The sequence below is a fragment of the Leptodactylus fuscus genome, chromosome 7, assembly GCF_031893055.1.
Source record: "Leptodactylus fuscus isolate aLepFus1 chromosome 7, aLepFus1.hap2, whole genome shotgun sequence".
NCBI lineage: Eukaryota > Metazoa > Chordata > Amphibia > Anura > Leptodactylidae > Leptodactylus > Leptodactylus fuscus.
In genome coordinates this window covers 53,614,762-53,633,093 of record NC_134271.1, presented here as the reverse complement: position 1 = coordinate 53,633,093, position 18,332 = coordinate 53,614,762, and the positions used below count along the sequence as shown (strand labels likewise).

The 18,332-nt window shown below is 43.5% G+C and overlaps 1 protein-coding gene across 1 annotated transcript; it reads left to right on the top strand.

Annotated features, from left to right (window-relative positions):
• Positions 1-5,567: 5,567 nt before the first annotated feature.
• On the top strand, positions 5,568-16,824 carry NUDT7 (nudix hydrolase 7). The gene is made up of 4 exons (XM_075281923.1): positions 5,568-5,743; positions 11,755-11,902; positions 14,040-14,198; positions 15,675-16,824. Exons 1-4 carry the CDS (start codon positions 5,574-5,576, stop codon positions 16,050-16,052), a joined length of 855 nt encoding a protein of 284 aa, XP_075138024.1. The 5' UTR covers positions 5,568-5,573; the 3' UTR covers positions 16,053-16,824.
• The last annotated feature ends 1,508 nt before the right edge of the window (positions 16,825-18,332 follow it).

Sequence of the window (18,332 nt, the reverse complement as noted above, 5' to 3'; positions counted from 1 at the left end):
GAAACCCCCGCAGACTATTGCGGAGGTTCTGGTCCTCACCCTCCAGGGACCGGAAGCATCAGACACGACACGTGAAGCAGAACGGGCCAGCAGCATCGCAGCGGACGCTCCGGTCTGAACTCTAACAAGTCCAAATCTTGAAAGGAAGGTATTCGGAAAATATGTCATTGTACTTGTAGTTCATTCATCTTTTTTTTTTACTGTGGTATCGTTCTTTCTATATTATTTTCCATTATATAATATTATATTTCTCAGAATAAAATATACTGCACCTCACTATTTCTACCAGCAGATGGAAGCATTGCCTTAATATTGATACAATTTAGTAACACAAACCAAGAAAACATTTATAGATTTTAATTTTTATTAACAATTTAACTATTTTAAAGTCATACTTCTTATTTTGTCACTACATTTGCTATATGAATTAGAAATGTCCTTGATGTGTATGCCAAAATTATCTATAGGGCCCGATGTGCCTGCCAAAAGAATGTACTTTTTGTATAGGTAAACACAGCCTCTTGCACTCTCCTATATACAGATAAATAATTTTAAAGAGTACATAACGCAGAATACCTTATTTTTAGAGGTGCTCTGGTAAAAGCAAAAATTGGGCCTTGCTGCATATATTGTAATGTTTTTGATTAATTTATTGGCAACTTTATAGTGAAGTTATGTATAGCAGTGCAGAGATGTGGAGTTGGTAGGCCAAAGCAAGGACTCCTTAAGGGTAAAGCCGCCTCAGGTTCCGGACTAAAAACCGGGTAGCCGCGACTGAAAGCCGGTGCACTGCACCAGCATCCAGCCACGCACTCCGCTCCGGATTAGGCCCAATGAATGGGCCTAGTCTGGAGGAGGGAGTGTCTTCAGGCGGAATCGCGAGACGAAACGGCCTGAAGAATGAGCATCTCGCTTCTTTTTCTGGGAGCCAGAACAGACCAGCTCCCAGAAAAAAGACCTGAGCGGTTCCCATTCATTTCAATGGGAGCCATCTTTTTGGTCAGGATTTTGAGGCCGTATACTCCATGTGAACTTATCCTTATTGTAACACAGCTCAGTTCTGACTGACTCTTTCATAAATTGCTGACAGTCATGATGAAACAAAACCTGCAAAGTTCCAAAAAAAATCGATGAAAGTGAATATGCACAAGATCTGTATCTAATGAATTATACAACATCAATAACTGTGTCATAAAAAGAAAAATAATTAATAATTTTATTTTGAAAGTGGAGTTTTTTCAAAGTTTTATCCAACTACACCCAAAACTGGCCCTGTCTCCAACTCCACAACTCTGACTCCAACTTCACAGTCCTGGTTATGTGCTCTTATCCGAAGCATCAAACTACCCTCAGCTCAGGGCATAGCTATAGGTGGTGCAGGAGTGGCAATAGTTAACCCGGGCCCTGAATCCTTAAGGAGCCCAAATACCTCTCTACAAAACACCAGTGTTATATATAGCACATAGTTAAATGAAGGCCGCCCCATTACTTATTTTGCATTGAGGACATTAATTTAACTCATAATCTCCCTCTATGGAGATCAAGGCTCTAATACACTTGTATTGTGAGTGTGAGTTTCTGTTCATACAGGAAACACTGGGGTTGATTTATCATGACTGGCGTTTTTCATGCTGGTCTTAATAATCACTCTCACGCCTCATCATAAATTAGGCTCATCTTCTGAGGTCCACGTGTCTAAACAGAAACCTATGCCAGCACCTAACGTAACTGCTAATAAATCTGATGGGCCCTATGGCCCTATCACCACCTTGCTCCACTTTCTGGAACATAGCATGTAAGGTGCAAAAATTAAAAACTAGCAACTTGCACAAAAATATTGACTTGCATAAAAATTGGGACTTTTACTATTGCTTGTATGCCATTTTTCCATGATAAATTTGCCCCTGTTTGCATCAGAAAAACAAAGAGGAGGTCAGTGCCCCAGCATGGAGCATATAACTTCACAATGATGTTACTCAAAAAAAATTATACTATGAAAAGGCTCGTTTTCAAATGGGAGGGAAACAAAACATCTTACTGGAGTGCTTCTTTAAGCATAGACATCTGTCTTTACAAGTTAGTGCATTCCTAAATGTGTGTGCCCTTTTTGTCATCTTTAGTGATGTCACATGACTTGACCATAGTGGTCAAATTGTAGATACTTAGCACCTAAACTTTCAACAAATTTTCCATCAATGAATATTTACATGAGAAGTAACTCCATCCTGGCCATTATATGACATATTCTGCACTTTTAGCAGTTTTTCTCTCTACGGTCTATCTCTAATACCCTCATAGAACTGATGGGTAGAGACAAACTGCTGTGATGTCTAGTGATGGTAAATCCGGCTGTTTTTAGTGGGCTGGATCATTTGGTTGTGCAATTAATGGTCTGAGGAGCAAGAAATTCTGACTCTATAAACATCCCTCAACTCTCAGATGGGAGCTGGCTTCCACTATTCTGGGGAAAGACACCATGTCATACCCTGCGCACAGAGAGTAAAGGAGAATCTGCTCCTCTACTCTCTCATTCACAGGCATCATGGACAACATTATAGGAAAGTACTGAAAAGTTTCCTATTCAATTCCAGAAGCCTCTGTCTGTGCCCAGGTCTCTCACTACATACAAAAAAATTTAGTTATTGGCATTTAAGATGTGTTTCAAAACTTATCATGGCATATTTTCTAGAGTCCTAATCCAGAGTAAACCATTGTATTTGGTCAAAACTGTTGTTGCCAGATATCACTAATATCTAGCCCCAGGTCACTTCTTTTACAGACCTGGACAATTGTGCTATGTGAATGGCCGGCAGGTACAGTGCCTTGCAAAAGTATTCGGCTCCCTTGAACTTTTCAACCTTTTGTCACATTTCAGGCTTCAAACATAAAGGTATAAAATTTTAATTTTGGGGGGAAAGAATCAGCAACAAGTGGGACACAACTGTGAAGTGGAACAAAATTTATTGGATATTTTAAACTTTTTTAACAAAGGAAAAAACTGAAAAATTGAGCATCCAAAATTATTCGGCCCCCTTGCATTAATACTTTGTAGCGCCACCTTTTGCTGCGATTACAGCTGCAAGTCGCTTGGGATATGTCTCAGTTTTGCACATCGAGAGACTGAAATTCTTGCCCATTCTTCCTTGCAAAACAGCTGGAGCTCAGTGAGGTTGGATGGAGAGCGTTTTTTAACAGCAGTTTTCAGCTCTTTCCACAGATTCTCGATTGGATTCAGGTCTGGACTGTGACTTGGCCATTCTAACACCTGGATACGTTTATTTGTGAACCATTCCATTGTAGATTTTGCTTTATGTTTTGGATCATTGTCTTGTTGGAAGATAAATCTCCATCCCAGTCTCAGGTCTTTTGCAGACTCCAACAGGTTTTCTTCCAGAATGGTTCTGTATTTGGCTCCATCCATCTTCCCATCAAATTTAACCATCTTCCCTGTCCCTGCTGAAGAAAAGCAGGCCCAAACCATGATGCTGCCACCACCATGTTTGACAGTGGGGATGGTGTTTTCATGGTGATGAGCTGTGTTGCTTTTACGCCAAACATATCGTTTTGCATTGTGGCCAAAAAGTTGGATTTTGGTTTCATCTGACCAGCGCACCTTCTTCCACATGTTTGGTGTCTCCCAGGTGGCTTGTGGCAAACTTTAAACAAGATTTTTTATGGATATCTTTGAGAAATGGCTTTCTTCTTGACACTCTTCCATAAAGGCCAGATTTCTGCAATGTACGACTGATTGTTGTCCTATGTCCCACCTCAGCTGTAGATCTCTGTAGTTCATCCAGAGTGATCATGAGCCTCTTGGCTGCATCTCTGATCAATCTTCTCCTTGTTTGAGATGAAAGTTTAGAGGGACGGCCGGGTCTTGGTAGATTTGCAGTGGTCTGATACTCCTTCCATTTCAATATGATTGCTTGTACAGTGCTCCTTGGGATGTTTAAAGCTTGAGAAATCTTTTTGTATCCAAATCTGGCTTTAAACTTCTCCATAACAGTATCTCGGACCTGCCTGGTGTGTTCCTTGGTCTTCATGATGCTCTCTGCGCTTTAAAAAGAACCCTGAGATGATCACAGAGCAGGTGCATTTATACGGAGACTTGGTTACACACAGGTGGATTCTATTTATCATTATCAGTCATTTAGGACAACATTGGATCATTCAGAGATCCTCACTGAACTTCTGGAGTGAGTTTGCTGCACTGAAAGTAAAGGGGCCGAATAATATTGCACGTCCCACTTTTCAGTTTTTTATTTGTTAAAAACAGTTTAAAATATCACAAAAATTTTGTTCCACTTTACAATTGTGTCCCACTTGTTGTTGATTCTCCCTGAAAAATTTTTAATATTATATCTTTATGTTTGAAGCCTGAAATGTGGCAAAAGGTTGAAAAGTTCAAGGGGGCCGAATTTTTTCGCAAGGCACTGTAAGTGATGGAAAAGGATTGAAATTTTTAATTATTTTCATTTCTTTTAAGTTACCAGCATTTCCCACGACTTCGTCCTGCAGCATCCTCATGCGCGATCCACCTACGGTGCAGCCTCGCCCCCCCCCCACGTCTCCCCCCCTTGCACCCCCCCCCCATCCTGCGTGGAAAACACACGGACCCCATTATAGTCTATGGGGTCCGTGTGCTTTCATTGCTCACCTCTTGTCAATGCGTTCGATATTCTGTTTGGGGGGGGTCCCTATGCCGACTCCCCGAACGGAATACCGAATGCAGATGTGAATCAGGCCTTAGTACAGTGTTGTTAATCTAAAAGCTGTCAAAACAACACAAAAAGTATTGTAAAATGCTGCAGCGAATCCCATGGCCTCTGAGCGGTGAAAACTGCCAAGCGGATACGCTGCGGTTTTAAAAATCACAGCATGTCAATTATACCTACGGAAACACCGGCAAAACTCAGTGAACTTTCAGTCTAAAGTGCAGCGGGAAGAACTATGATGCATTGCCGCTGCGGTTTTTCCCTCAATGCTTTTTTTCTGCAGGACGTCCTGTGGGGCTTTAGCCTGAAGGATCTTTGTCTCCACCAATTTTAAGTGGAATCTGGGATGAAGTCCCTGAACACAAGTGTGAACCTAGCGTTAGGTCTATAGCAGACATGCACAGCATTTTTGTTTTTTGCGTCATTTTGATTATAGGTATCTCTAAAGGACTTTAAAAACAGAAGGGAAAAACACCAAAACACCAACAAAATTTTTGTTAGACTAAGGCCCCACATAGTGAAATGCAGGAAAGAAAAAAAAAAAAAAAAAGCATCCCATTCATTTTGCAGGTACTGTACAATGCTGCTGTTTGAAAAATGCTTAAAAACACATGAAGTTTCTGCAGACATTTAATGATGGTCCAAAAATAGTGAGTGTAAAGAGGCTGTCCCATGACAACAAGCACTGTCCATATGCCAAGTTTCCTGTTGAAGCTTACAAAGCATGGATCATTATCAGTGCCCGGCAACCCCTTCAAGAGTCACGTGATAATAACCCAGATTACATAGACATGGCAAACAGTCAGCTGACCAGCTTGTGCACATGTAAAGTAACTTGCAGCAGCTATAGCCTGAGCTATGGTCTCCTCCCCCTCCTGCCCCCAGCTCAATGAGATCCTCAGTGTCTCGGAGACATGTCACGGAAGTGTGAGTGACATAGGTAGCTATGGGAAGATGGTAGAGCCATCAGACATGTGTGCCAGCAGCAGCTGTGACAATGACGGGGAGCGAAGTGCGGATGACAGCAGGTAAGGACTGGTCTTATAACTGCAGGGAAGAGGGACATTGTGACACTGGAGCTCCTGCACACAGGAAGTAGATCTGCAGTAATGGAGCAGAGCTTTTCATTCACAGGGGTTGCCGGCTGTATATTGCACCATTATTCTTGCACATTTTGTAAATATACCCTGGTAAGTTGTGGTCAATAACAAGCTCAATACTGCTCATCTGTAATACTGGACTCTGTGCAGAAGAAAGGCTTGCTGGGATACGGGAGTGTGTCAAGGGCTCCTAAGCAAATCAATAATAATAAAAAATCAATAAACTTTATATAGCGGCAACATATTCCATAGCACTTTACAAATCAGAGGACACATGAACAGACAATATGAGACATTACACTGTGACAAAGAACAATAGGAGTGAGAGTCCTGCTCGCAAGAGCTTACAATAGTGCCTTTTAACCCCTTTGTGGCAGCTAGATCAGTAAAGTACGCCACCCTGTGAATGACAGCTCTTGTAGTCGTAAAACTTTAGAATTTGTTTGTTTATCCCTTACAGTAAAAGTGATAGCCATGTAACAAAAACAGAAGGTTCCCTGTGGCTGTGCTCTGTGTGTGACCTCTGATCAAGTGTTATGTAAATGCTGCTGCTGAAATAGCTACACATGATAATATCTACAGGTATTAACATACCGGGGTGAGAGGGAACAGCTGCTTACAGGGTATTATTCTGCATAGGTATAATGTACAGCTGTATTACAAACTTGCCAGAACATTACTTACTTCCAGACCTGCACCATGTACATGCGTACTGGCAACATAAAGTGCTCAAGTGTATCTGACAAGTGTATGTCTATAGCAGTGGCGTAACTAGGAATGGCGGGGCCCCTGCACACAGTATTATGCCCCATAGTGGCCCCTGCACACAGTATTATGTCCCTTAGTGGCCCCTGCATACAGTATTATGCCCCATAGTGGCCCCTGCACATACTAGTATGCCCCATTGTGACCCCTGCACACAGTATTATGCCCCATAATGAACATCCATGAACAATTATCATACTCTGGGGTCTTTTCAGACCCCAGAGTATAATAATCAGAGACCAAGGGGGGATACAAACATAAAAAACACTGTCACTTACGTATGCCCAGCTCCGCTGCAGTCCTCGGTGGTCTCGATGCCTGCATGGAGCGCAGAGAGGTAAGTAACACTGTTTTTATTTTCTCTTACCTCTCCCGGACCTCCGATCATTATACTCGGGGGTCTGAAAAGACCTCCAAGTATAATAATAGTGTTTGTGGAGCCCGTGGCGTCACTTACCCATCCTGGCACCTGCCAAGATTGGTAAGTAAATAGGGCCCGTTACCGGCTGGAGTAACTCCTATTAAGAAAAAAAAAAACGCAGTGGTAGCGGCTGTCGCCGGCCTCCTAATGTCCCGGGCCCTGTGGCAGCTGCTACCCCTGCTACCCTGGTAGTTAGGCCCCTGGTCTATAGTCCGTGTGTGAGGTCTCACTCCTCATGTGTGTAAAGCATCCAAACTTCCATGGCATAGTAGATAAATGCAAAACTTGCTTTATAAAATCTACATAGTAAATATATCACAATATACACTATCATGGATTATATTCACCACATTGTTGCAAATCCTCTTTACACTAGGTTCACACCAGCTTCGGCCTCTCCATTGCTCTGGTCTGTCAAAGGACCAGAACAACAGAAAGGAGGACCACTACAACAGCCGTCATATACAAAGCAAAAACAAATTTCTCCGGCAACTCTCCGATGATAAAATATAACTTTTAATCAGAAAACATCATAAAATGACAAAAAATTTGATGTCGATCGCAAAATAAAGAAAAGAAATGTAAACCCCCTAAAAAACGCAGACGCGTTGCGGAACCATCGTTCCTTCCTCAGTGCAGTGATGCCGTGGAGATATTACACTCAAGGAATAGAGTGTGTTGCCGTGCACCCCGAAGAATTTAACCATTGAAAAGCTGATGTCTGAAATCAACCTGTGGGTGAGCTGAACCTTTTTGTACCTTTTTTTGCGTCATATACAAAGCCTGACAGACTCCATTAACCTCATGTAACGGGATCCATCAGGTGTCCACCAAATGAAAAAGTTGGACTTGCAAGACTTTTTCATTCGATGAGTTTGGACACACACTGCGATAAAGTCTCCAAATGCAGACTCCAAAGCAGGTGTGAACATAGCCTGACAGGGAATCATCTGAATAAACCTATACAGTCCATAATTGTGCGAGGGCAGCGACGCTGGATATGAGCAATAGGGCACATGTACATGTATCAAAAATATTCATACACTAATATATATTGGCAATGGGAAAGCTATTACACAGAAAAACTGCAATATTTATTGAGTCCATTTGAACGTAATGTTCCCATTGAATATATCCAACTCAAAGTATAAAAGAATTTGACTTTTTGGCCGAGGCCTCGCATGGTGTAAGGGCTGTGATTTACCCTCAGCGGAAACGCCGTGGAAAGAATCACGGTGTTTTACAGTCAGTGCAAAGTGGATGGAACTTTTGGGTTTTCCTTGGCTGTAAGCTATTATCATCAACATTAACAGAAAGAAACACTTGCAAAAGTTCACACTGTTTGTAATCACTCAATATAATACAGCTCTGGAAAAAATTAAGAGACCACTGCAAAATTTTCAGTTTCGCTGATCTTTCTCTTCATTGGTATATTTTTGAGTAAAATGTGCATTGTTCTTTTATTATATAAACTACTGACAACATGTCTCCGAAATTCAAAGCAAAAAATGTATTTATTTGCAGCAAATGAGAAATCGTCAAAATAATAATAATAAAAAAAAAAAAAGCAGCGCTGTTAGACCTTAAATAATGCAAAGAAAATAAGTTCATATTCATTTAGGAACAACAATACTAATGATTTATCTCTTCCTGAGTTCAGAAATCAATATTTGGTGGAATAAGCTTCGGCATCTCCGCTGTAAGCGTTACAGCGGAGGTGCCGTCCAGAGATGTCCTCCCCCTCCGGAGATGGCCTTCCCCCCCTTCGGCCTGCCCCATACCTTTAAAGTTGCAGGCCGGCTCCTGCGCAGCGAGCTCGCAGGAGCCGACCTGTTCCGAGGACAGCCGGGAGCCTAATGAAGGCTCCCAGGCCTGTCATCGCTATATTACTATTACGGCTGGTCTATGACCAGCCGTAATAGTAATGTAGAGAATCTCCCATATACGGCAATACACTTGTATTGCTGTCTATGGGACTTGCAATCAAATGACTGCAGGTTCAAGTCACCCAGGGGGGGGCTAAAAAAATAGTAAAAAAAAAAAAAGTTTAAAAAAATATAATAAAAAATTAAATAAATAAAAGTTCTAAATCACTTCTTTCCCTAGAATACTTATAAAGGCAGGTTCGCAGCACCTGATCTCAGTTATGCAGATTTCCATTTTCTGTTGGCAGAAGACAGAAACCGACATTCAGTGTCTGTCGGTGAGCATCTTCTGCTGCCCATGGCGAAACTTTTTTTTTTTTGTTTTTTTTTACCGGACACAAAGTCCTGCATGTCCGACAAAAAAAAAAATGGTTTCACTGCGGAGAACAGAAGACGCTCACCGGCGGACACTTTTCAAACCCATGAATGTTTCTCGGGCAGGAAATGGAAACCTGCATAACGGAGATTGGGCGCTGGTGTGAACCTGCCCTCAAAGTAGAAAATGACTGTGAAGCACATACACATTAGGTATCCCTGTGTCTGAAAGTGCCCGGTCTACTGAATATAGGGTATCTGCAGTGCTCCTCTTCCCTCGGAAAGGGGTTAATAGGAGCACTGCAGATACCCTATATTCAGCCAGACTGAATTCCAAGGGGGGGGGGGGAAATCCCAGTCCTCAAGCTCAGGGAAGGGGCAGATAGACAACCAAAACACCCCCTCCCCTTCCCCAGCATCTACTGCACCCAAGAACTCGGCCATTTTAATTTTTGAAATTTTCCAGTAGCTGCTGCATTTCCCCCCTAGGCTTATACTCGAGTCAATAAGTTTTCCCAGTTTTTTGTGGTAAAATTAGGGGGGTCGGCTTATATTCAGGTCGGTTTATACTCGAGTATATACGGTAGTTCTTTGTTTGATGGCTTGTGACTATCCATCTTCCTCTTGATTACATTGTGGAGGTTTTCAATGGGGTTCAGGTCTGGTGATTGGGGTGGCCATGACGGTCTTTATGTGGTGCTCCTTCATCCACACATTGATTGACCTAGCTGTGTGGCATGGTGCATTGTCCTGCTGGAAAAACCAGTCCTCAGAGTTCTACTATTAAAATCACTAATCCTAAACATTGCAGTTTGGCAGTAAGTGTTCATATTCCTTATAGGGTCACATCAGAAGAAATTTAAAGACGTGGTGTGCATGAAACTAATGTAATTGAATGGTATTGAAGCACATCTTTAGGCCTCTTGTATTTCACAGATAGCACACTGACCCTTTCATTTCTAAGGGCCCATACAACTGACTGTGATTTACTTGTGCAGCAACCCAGTGGAGGAGATCAGAGAGTGTGTGTAAAGACGACATGAGCTGTGCCACCTGCTAGGCCTGGGACGCTGCTCACACACTCCGATCCCTCCCCAGGGCTGTGCACAGACAAGGGGGTCCTGCAGTTCTACCTGTTGGATGCGGTAGGGTCCTTGTTTTCCCCTGGGGCGCTCCTTATTGGAGAGGGGACCTCTCAGTACTGAGCCGGTGTGGTGTTGTACAGGAGCTGCCCTGATGGTGATGCAGGCAACGACTCAGGAGTCCAGGGTTGCAGGGTAAACCAAAAAACTCAACAGATTCACCAGCAGCATTGCAAAATGGGTTACAGCATACAGTTCAATATACAGTGTCTTAGAATTAAAAGACTCGTCAAGGGTAATTTAGACTCAGAACTAGACATACTTTTCTCCTCTCCTCCTCCGCTCCCTAAATCAGGAGATAGGGGCTGTAGCGAGCCAAAGAGTCCTGATAGGGAAACCCGGGTACCTAGAAGGTAGGCCCGTATTCAATACTCCTGCCAGCTACCTCTGTAGCTCCTAATGGCACGGACACCCCAAGTTATTTTACTAACTCTGGGTCTGTCTCCGGATGTACCTGTTATAAGATGGCTTCACTCTCAGTTACTAGGACGATGCTTGAAGGAACTTGACTGAGTTCTCCTACTGTTCCAAAGAGCAGGGTGTATACCAGATGCTATACTGGACTCTGAACACTGAACTCTGCAACTGGATACTAGACCTGGACCTGTACTAACTTTGCAACAGCTACAAGAGAATATAAACCCTTTCTTCAACCCCACCCAGTGGCCTGTGATTGCTCATGAGGCAGTACAGCATTTATCAAGTTGTAGAAAAGTGCATTTATACAGAGAAATGGCACACATATTAAATTTACCATAGACATATAAAAGACAAGACAAACAGGGCAACCTGCAGGTACCAACGACAAACACAAAACGTTTAGCAACTCACTCCGGGGTGCTGCACTTGGTCACATGTGCAGGCTGACAGTCCAGGCCACGAAATATAGAACAGGTCCTATTCCTGTTCTATATTGCAGCCCTGCTTCAGTAGCCCCTATTCATTTGATGACGGGGTGCATAGGGAGCACACGAGTGACATCTGTGTGTCCTCAGTGCGCCCCCCATGCCTTTAATTCACAGCCGGCTGTTCAGCCACAGTTGTCTGCAACCAGCCTTATTCGCTTGAATAGGCCTGAGCTGCAATACTAGACACAGCCAGTGAATAAAGGTGGTGCTGATCTCTTACAACACCCTTATATGGCTACATAATTAGGGCAGTATATATACCAGTAAATAATAACAAATAAATCTATTGCAGGCCTATGATGTCATATCATACCAGTGTTCTGATCCGTATTCCCTCTACAATATTTCATTAAAATGAGAAGGAAAGAATGACATGACCAATAATCCCTGTATAGTCCCAGTTTATAATTGCCTTGTCTGCACAGTAAATTTCCAAGTTGATTTTTATCTGTTTTATGACAAGTATTAGGGAGAAGATCAAGAGCCTCCTTGGGAAATATGATGTTGGCAGCCGCTACACCCACATTCCTCTTCCGAAAGCTTCGATCCTGCTCCCATTGTTAATTAGACAAGGCAAGCCGCATCTCCTTCTGACTGTCAGATCAATGCAAGTAAGTCAACAGTGGATCTATGCTGTGCATTTCACAGACTTTGTATTTCATTATATGCACAGTTATAACATGCTCCGTGCTAAAATAGAGCAATTATCGGCTGTTATGTATCATTTAGACATCACGGCTTGGAGATGTTACTATAGAGGGAAAAAAGTCAACATGGCTTCCTCTGCGTTCTGTATCTGCAGCCTTAAATGTAATATAGCTGAGTACAAGTGAACCTGCATCAATACAAGTGAAAACCCTTTAATCTAGCATCTACTAATTCAAACAGTCTTCATAAACAGCATAAGAAAAAATATAAATCAGATAATGATTAATCTAATTCCAATGATTGAAGGGGGTTGTCCATAATTAGACACAGCTGGAGACCAATGGATGTGATATCCATTTCTTATCAGAAAAATGCAAACATGTTTTTAATCCTGGATAACACCTTTAGGCCGGGACTCCACGGGATGGAAGCACCGCGGTTTTGGAAATCACAGCATGTCAATTATACCTATGGAAACGGCGGTGGTTTCCCCATAGGTATAATTGTAACAGAAACTCCGTGGAGGAAAACTCTGCAAACTTTCTGTTTAAAGCACTGCGGGAAGAATGATGCGTTGCCCCCGCGTTTTTTTCCACAGCACTTTATTGGTATAGGAAGTCCTGTGGGGCATTAGCCTTAAATGGGTTTGTACTACACATAAAACATACCTGTATGCACATCAAAGGGGATAAAGTGTCTGAATGCTGGAACCCCCTTTGATTTCAAAAATGGGTTCCCAAGTAACATCATTTAAATGACAGTGGTCACACATTGCTGCCTCATTCAACTTCATGGGACTGCTGAAGATAGTCAAGCACAGAAATCCCACAGAGTTGAATGGAGCGGCAGTGGGCATTCACAAACAGTGCTCCAATTAGATGAGGAACTCCCATACTTATAATCAGTGGGACTCCCATCGATCACACTCCTCCACTTTGCTGTGGAGAGGGTATACATCTTGTTTGTTGTACGACCCCTTTAAATTGGAGTCCTATTGTCTTTTTGTTCATCTGCCAGAAATAAAGGGGTCTGTTTAGCCGCACAATAGCCATGGCCCTTTTCATTTCACAACATTTGCACATGGGGCCTAAAGTCTTTAAGCAATACTTTTTTGAAGTTCCTTCCCATTAAGAAATTAAATGGGAATATCACAAAACCATGGGTACAAGTAAGGTTATCATTGAACAGCTATAATATAATGAGAGACTAAAATGGTGGCCCAGTCACAGTGACAGACCTTCAACTGCTACTGTACAGTGTACAAATAACAGTACCAGGCGAGTGTACAAATAATACCACCATAGGGCACTGAAATAATGCAAACATCCACTGCCCTTATAAAACCAGTATCATAAAATTGTCAAATAGTGCCATACTCTGCTTATATGCTTAAAAGGAAGAGCATTTAGATAGCCTTGTCACTCGCCTCGAATAGGTAGTAGAGGTCCCAAGACTGTTGTGACCCAGAGATGCTGCCCCTCTCTGCCTCTTATTGATAATATCTCATCATACCATTTAGTACCAGCAGGTAGCATTATATTACCTTTCATCCCACCATATACGCTTTCATGATACTCCACAACAATCTTCATGATGACTCCAGTGCCACAATATCACGCTCTGAATGATCTGAAGTAACATAGATGTGGTCCTACCGTTTCATAACATTTATGTATGTGGATACTTAAAGGAGACAGTGACATTCATTGTTTATCCCCAATGCCCCAACTTTTAAAAAAAATGACTCAGTCTAGTAATATGTAGTCCTGCAGACATTGCTGGGATCCATGTGTTGAAGACGTTCTATAACACTGTATGCTATGTCAAGAGATCTTATTCTAGTTCAACTTCCTCAACAAACTTATTGGAATTCTATCAAAATGGCTATAACATATGGGACGTGGAGAATGGGATTGGGATTAAGATAAAATAATCCTTTAATATTCCCATAATGGGGAAATTGTGAGTTCCATTGAAGACAAGGGCGGACGTGGCTATTCAGTGTACAGCGCTCCAGGATATGTGGGGCTTTATAATAAACTGTTACTCACATACTGTACATACCTGCTGAGACATTTACTGTGTGTCATTTATCTATAGCTGAAAACAATGCCAGGAGATGTGTGCTTTCCTGGTGGAAGACAGGATCCTTCAGATGAAGATGATATACAGACGGCTCTCAGAGAGACCAAAGAAGAGATTGGTTTATGCCCTGAGCAAGTGCAAATTATTGGCAGACTAATGCCTTCTATTGCCCAGGTAAGTAGAAATCAGAGGCTTTATTAAAAGGCTTCATATCTGATAATTGTGACATGATGGTATAATAATTCCCCTAAGCCATCACTGTTTAATCGCTGGGTGTCCTATCTCTGAATCCCATGCCAATGAGAAAAACACCAGTGCGCTTCTGTAAGGACAACAATAACCACTTCTTACAGATAAGAAGGCAATGAAAGCTGAAATATGATTGGAAATCTGCAGCCTATACAAGTGGAGGGGTTTGGGAAAGAAAGCACGGGAATCATTATAATCCATAGCCTTATCAGTTGTAACAATTCACACCAGTAGAAGTTACAGCCCAAAAAGCACATCAACACTCACAGATCACAGAGTTTCATTCTGACATGTGAACAGGGCCTTATAGTTTCTAGACATGCAAAAATGCAGCTGCGTGCTTGTTGTCAAAGGGAATGCCCAAATCTCACATGGACCGTCTACTCAAGACTATCACGGTCATTTGTTCTGTTTTCAGAAACAAGTCCAAATTTCTCTCTGGACTTAGTCTGCACAGACAAGCTTATTGCTCTGAAATCATAGACCCAAGTCACCTCCTGAAAGGCACAATAAAACTCCTAATGTAGGGAGAGGGAGTGGGCTTTGGAAGGCAGGGGCGTAGCTATAGGGGATGCAGAAGCAGCAATCACTACTGGGTCCTGGAGCCTAAGGGTCAGTTCACACGTGAACTGCCCGCGCAGGTTTTGACACCGAGAGAGACTTCTTGTCAAAACCCGCCTGCCGCGACCATCGCAGTCGCGGCTTTCCCCTCTGCTGTCGGCTCAAATGAATGAGCCGACATAGGAGGGAGCTGCCGGGGGCGGAAGCCGCGCGGCTGAGCCCGCGCGGCTTCCGCCTGAAGATAGGGCAGGTCGCTTCTTTTCTCCATTAGCGGCAGCCCGCCGCTAGCGGAAAAAAAAAAGCCCGGCGGTCTACATAGACCACCATTGTAAAGGGGCAGATTTTGAAGCGAAATCCGCTGTCAAAATCCGCCCCTTTGCCCACGTGTGAACTAGCCCTAAGGAGCCCAAAAGCCTCTCTACAGTATAAAAAGACGCTATAGATAGCAGATGGCAAATGGGCGCCCCATTACAGATTCTGCATTGGGGCCCAGGAATGTTAAGCTGCACCCTGCTAGAAAGTGTAGCTCTTTGGTGTGGTGAGAGCAACTGTGATGCTCTTGGTGCACCAAACAGCTCATTAAAAAACTGGGAAAAAAAGTTAATATCTTGGCAACGGAGGCCGTTATCGGGAAGCAATAAAAATAAATAAATAAATAAATTCATTAAAGTAAACCCTGGCTATCTGACTGTGCAATTGTTCGATAGTGACTGTTCCGGTGACAGAGTGAGTCCCTTTAAGAAACCAGTGCTGTGTAATGGTCCAAGTATGTTTAAAGTGATGTACATTGTTTTGTTCTTTGTGTTTCACAACACTTTGTATTGTTTCGTTGTCTTTCAGATTTTTGTCCATCCAGTCTACATGGTCACCCCAGTCGTAGGCATTGTTGAAGACACATTTCAGCCAACGCTGAACTCTAGTGAAGTGGCGGACATATTTCTTGTTCCCTTGGAGTTTTTCATCAGATCAGAACACCATACAGCTCAAGAAATAAATTTCCCAAACTTTGGTTTACACCTTATCCACAAATACTTCTACACGGATGCAGACACCAAGAAAAGTTTTAATATATGGGGACTAACTGCTCACTTTGCCTTAATGCTCTCAGTCATCCTTTTAGGGAAGGGGCCATCCTTCGATCCAGGGTTTGATCTGGAAAGCTACATAAGAGGGTATGAAAGTTTGCTGCAAAGATTTTACAATAAAAGTAAACTGTAGATGTGAGACCATTTCTGATCTTCTGAAGTATCAAAGTACAGTAGATATCACGAGGCAGATAATTTGGAGTGACACTAGGTATCGTAGGGTTCCACAAACTAAAGGTTTCTTTCAAATTCTACCAGTTATAATGGAATGTCAGACCCCATTAACCCCTTCATGGGCCACGCCGTAATAGTACGTCGCGGCGTGTATATAGTTCACGTTCAGCTCAGTACTACTATGGCACTGTAATGCCGCGGGCACAGAATCTGCACCTACGGCATTACATCCTGCTCTCGGCTCTATTACACAGTCTGAACTCTGGTGGATTAACCCCCTCAATGTTGTAATCGATAGCAATCACGGCATCCAGGGGGTCCAGGAGAAAGATTCCCCCTTCCCTCCCGTTGTCTCTCGGACCCCTGCGATAAGATTGTGGGTTCCGAGGGGTTGTCATGGCAGCCAGGAGGCCGGCCCACGGCCTCCTGACTTCCTATGCACAGTTCCCATAGGAACTACTGTGCGATGTTCTACAATATTATGGATTAGAGGACACTGCACAGGGGATCTGAGATCCCAGCTTCAAGTCCCCTTGTGGGTTAGGTAAAAAGTGACAAAACTCAAAAACACACAAAAATAAACAAATAATACAAATTTAAAATAAATCTTTATATTTAAAAATATATAATGTAAACAACAAATAAACAAACATGTTAGGTATCCCCATATATGTATAAGTCCCCACTATCCAAAAATATTGATATTTACTCCTAAAAAAATCATGTAAAAAAATAACCGCAATGTGCAAATTAACATATTTTGGTCACTTTGTTTCTATTTTCTGGCCTTTTATAAATGTATGTAATGTAAATTGTAGTGGTGTTATTTCTGAGTTATCCACTTTGCTCTGATCCTCATCTATGTCACATGATCGGCAATAGGACTGTTCAAATGATTCAGTATCTTATGTATGGACAGGAAGTCAGTTTATCTGTTCTTTCCTATGATGTGAGTCCTATAAGAAAGAATAGAAAATCTGAGTTCCTGTCCTCACCTAAAACATACCTCCCAACCGTCCCGATTTCCGCGGGACAGTCACGATTTGGGTGACATGTCCCGCGGTCCCGGTTGGAGGGAGGTATGTCCCGATTTCAACTCAGATCTGCGTCCAGAGGTCAGCTCCTCGCTTCGCCCCCTCTCTCCCTGACACACGCGGCTGAAACTGCTCGCGTGCTCGCTTCGCCGCTGCGTCTCTCTCTCTCGCTGACACATGCGGCTGAAGCGAGGAGCTGACCTGTGTCAGCTCCTCGCTTCGCCGCTGCCGCCGGCTCCTGGCTTGTAGACGCGATGTACAAGCCAGGAGCCGGCGGCAGCAGTGAAGCGAGGAGCTGACACAGGTCAGCTCCTCGCTTCAGCCGCATGTGTCAGCGAGAGAGAGACTCAGCGGCGAAGCGAGCACGCAAGCAGCTTCAGCCGCATGTGTCAGGGAGAGAGGCGGGCAGAGAGCGGCGAGGGAGCGGAGGAGAAGGTAAGTTTAATGTGGAGGTGGAACGTGAATCTGGGGGCAGATGAAGGAGAGGACGGCATGACACTGGGGGCAGAGATGGAGAGGACATGAATCTGGGGGCAGAGATGGGGGACATGAATCTGGGGGCAGAGATGGAGTGGACATGAAACTGGGGGCAGAGATGTGGGGACATGAATCTGGGGGCAGAGATGTGGGGACATGAATCTGGGGGCAGAGATGGAGTGGACATGAAACTGGGGGCAGAGATGGGGGGACATGAATCTGGGGGCAGAGATGTGGGGACATGAATCTGGGGGCAGAGATGGAGTGGACATGAATCTGGGGGCAGAGATGGAGAGGACATGAATCTGAGGGCAGAGATGGGGGACATGAATCTGGGGGGAAAGAGATGGGAGACATGAATCTGGGGGCAGAGATGGAGAGGACATGAATCTGGGGGAAGAGATGGAGGGACATGAATCTGGGGGCAGAGATGGAGGGACATGAATCTGGGGGCAGAGATGTGGGACATGAATCTGGGGGCAGAGATGGAAGAGGGAAATGAAACTGGGGGCAGATGAAGGGTGTATATGAAACTGGGGGAGAGATAGAGGGGGGACATATAATTTACGGGTGACTGTAGGAGGATTATACTGTGTGCGGGCACATGAAAAATTAACGAGTGGGTGGGGTCAACACAAAAGTGGGCGGGGCTAAATTTGCCGCGGCGCACTACGCGCGCCGCACATTTTGTCCCTCTTTCGGTTCTTCAAAAGTTGGGAGGTATGCCT

Bases quoted from the DNA above. Each gene is read 5' to 3' on its own strand.
- NUDT7 (XM_075281923.1), top strand. From the start codon at position 5,574: ATGGTCTCCTCCCCCTCCTGCCCCCAGCTCAATGAGATCCTCAGTGTC. The intron at 11,903-14,039 runs GTAAGTCAACAG...ATTTATCTATAG, and splicing joins TGACTGTCAGATCAATGCAA to CTGAAAACAATGCCAGGAGA. The intron at 14,199-15,674 runs GTAAGTAGAAAT...GTTGTCTTTCAG, and splicing joins TAATGCCTTCTATTGCCCAG to ATTTTTGTCCATCCAGTCTA.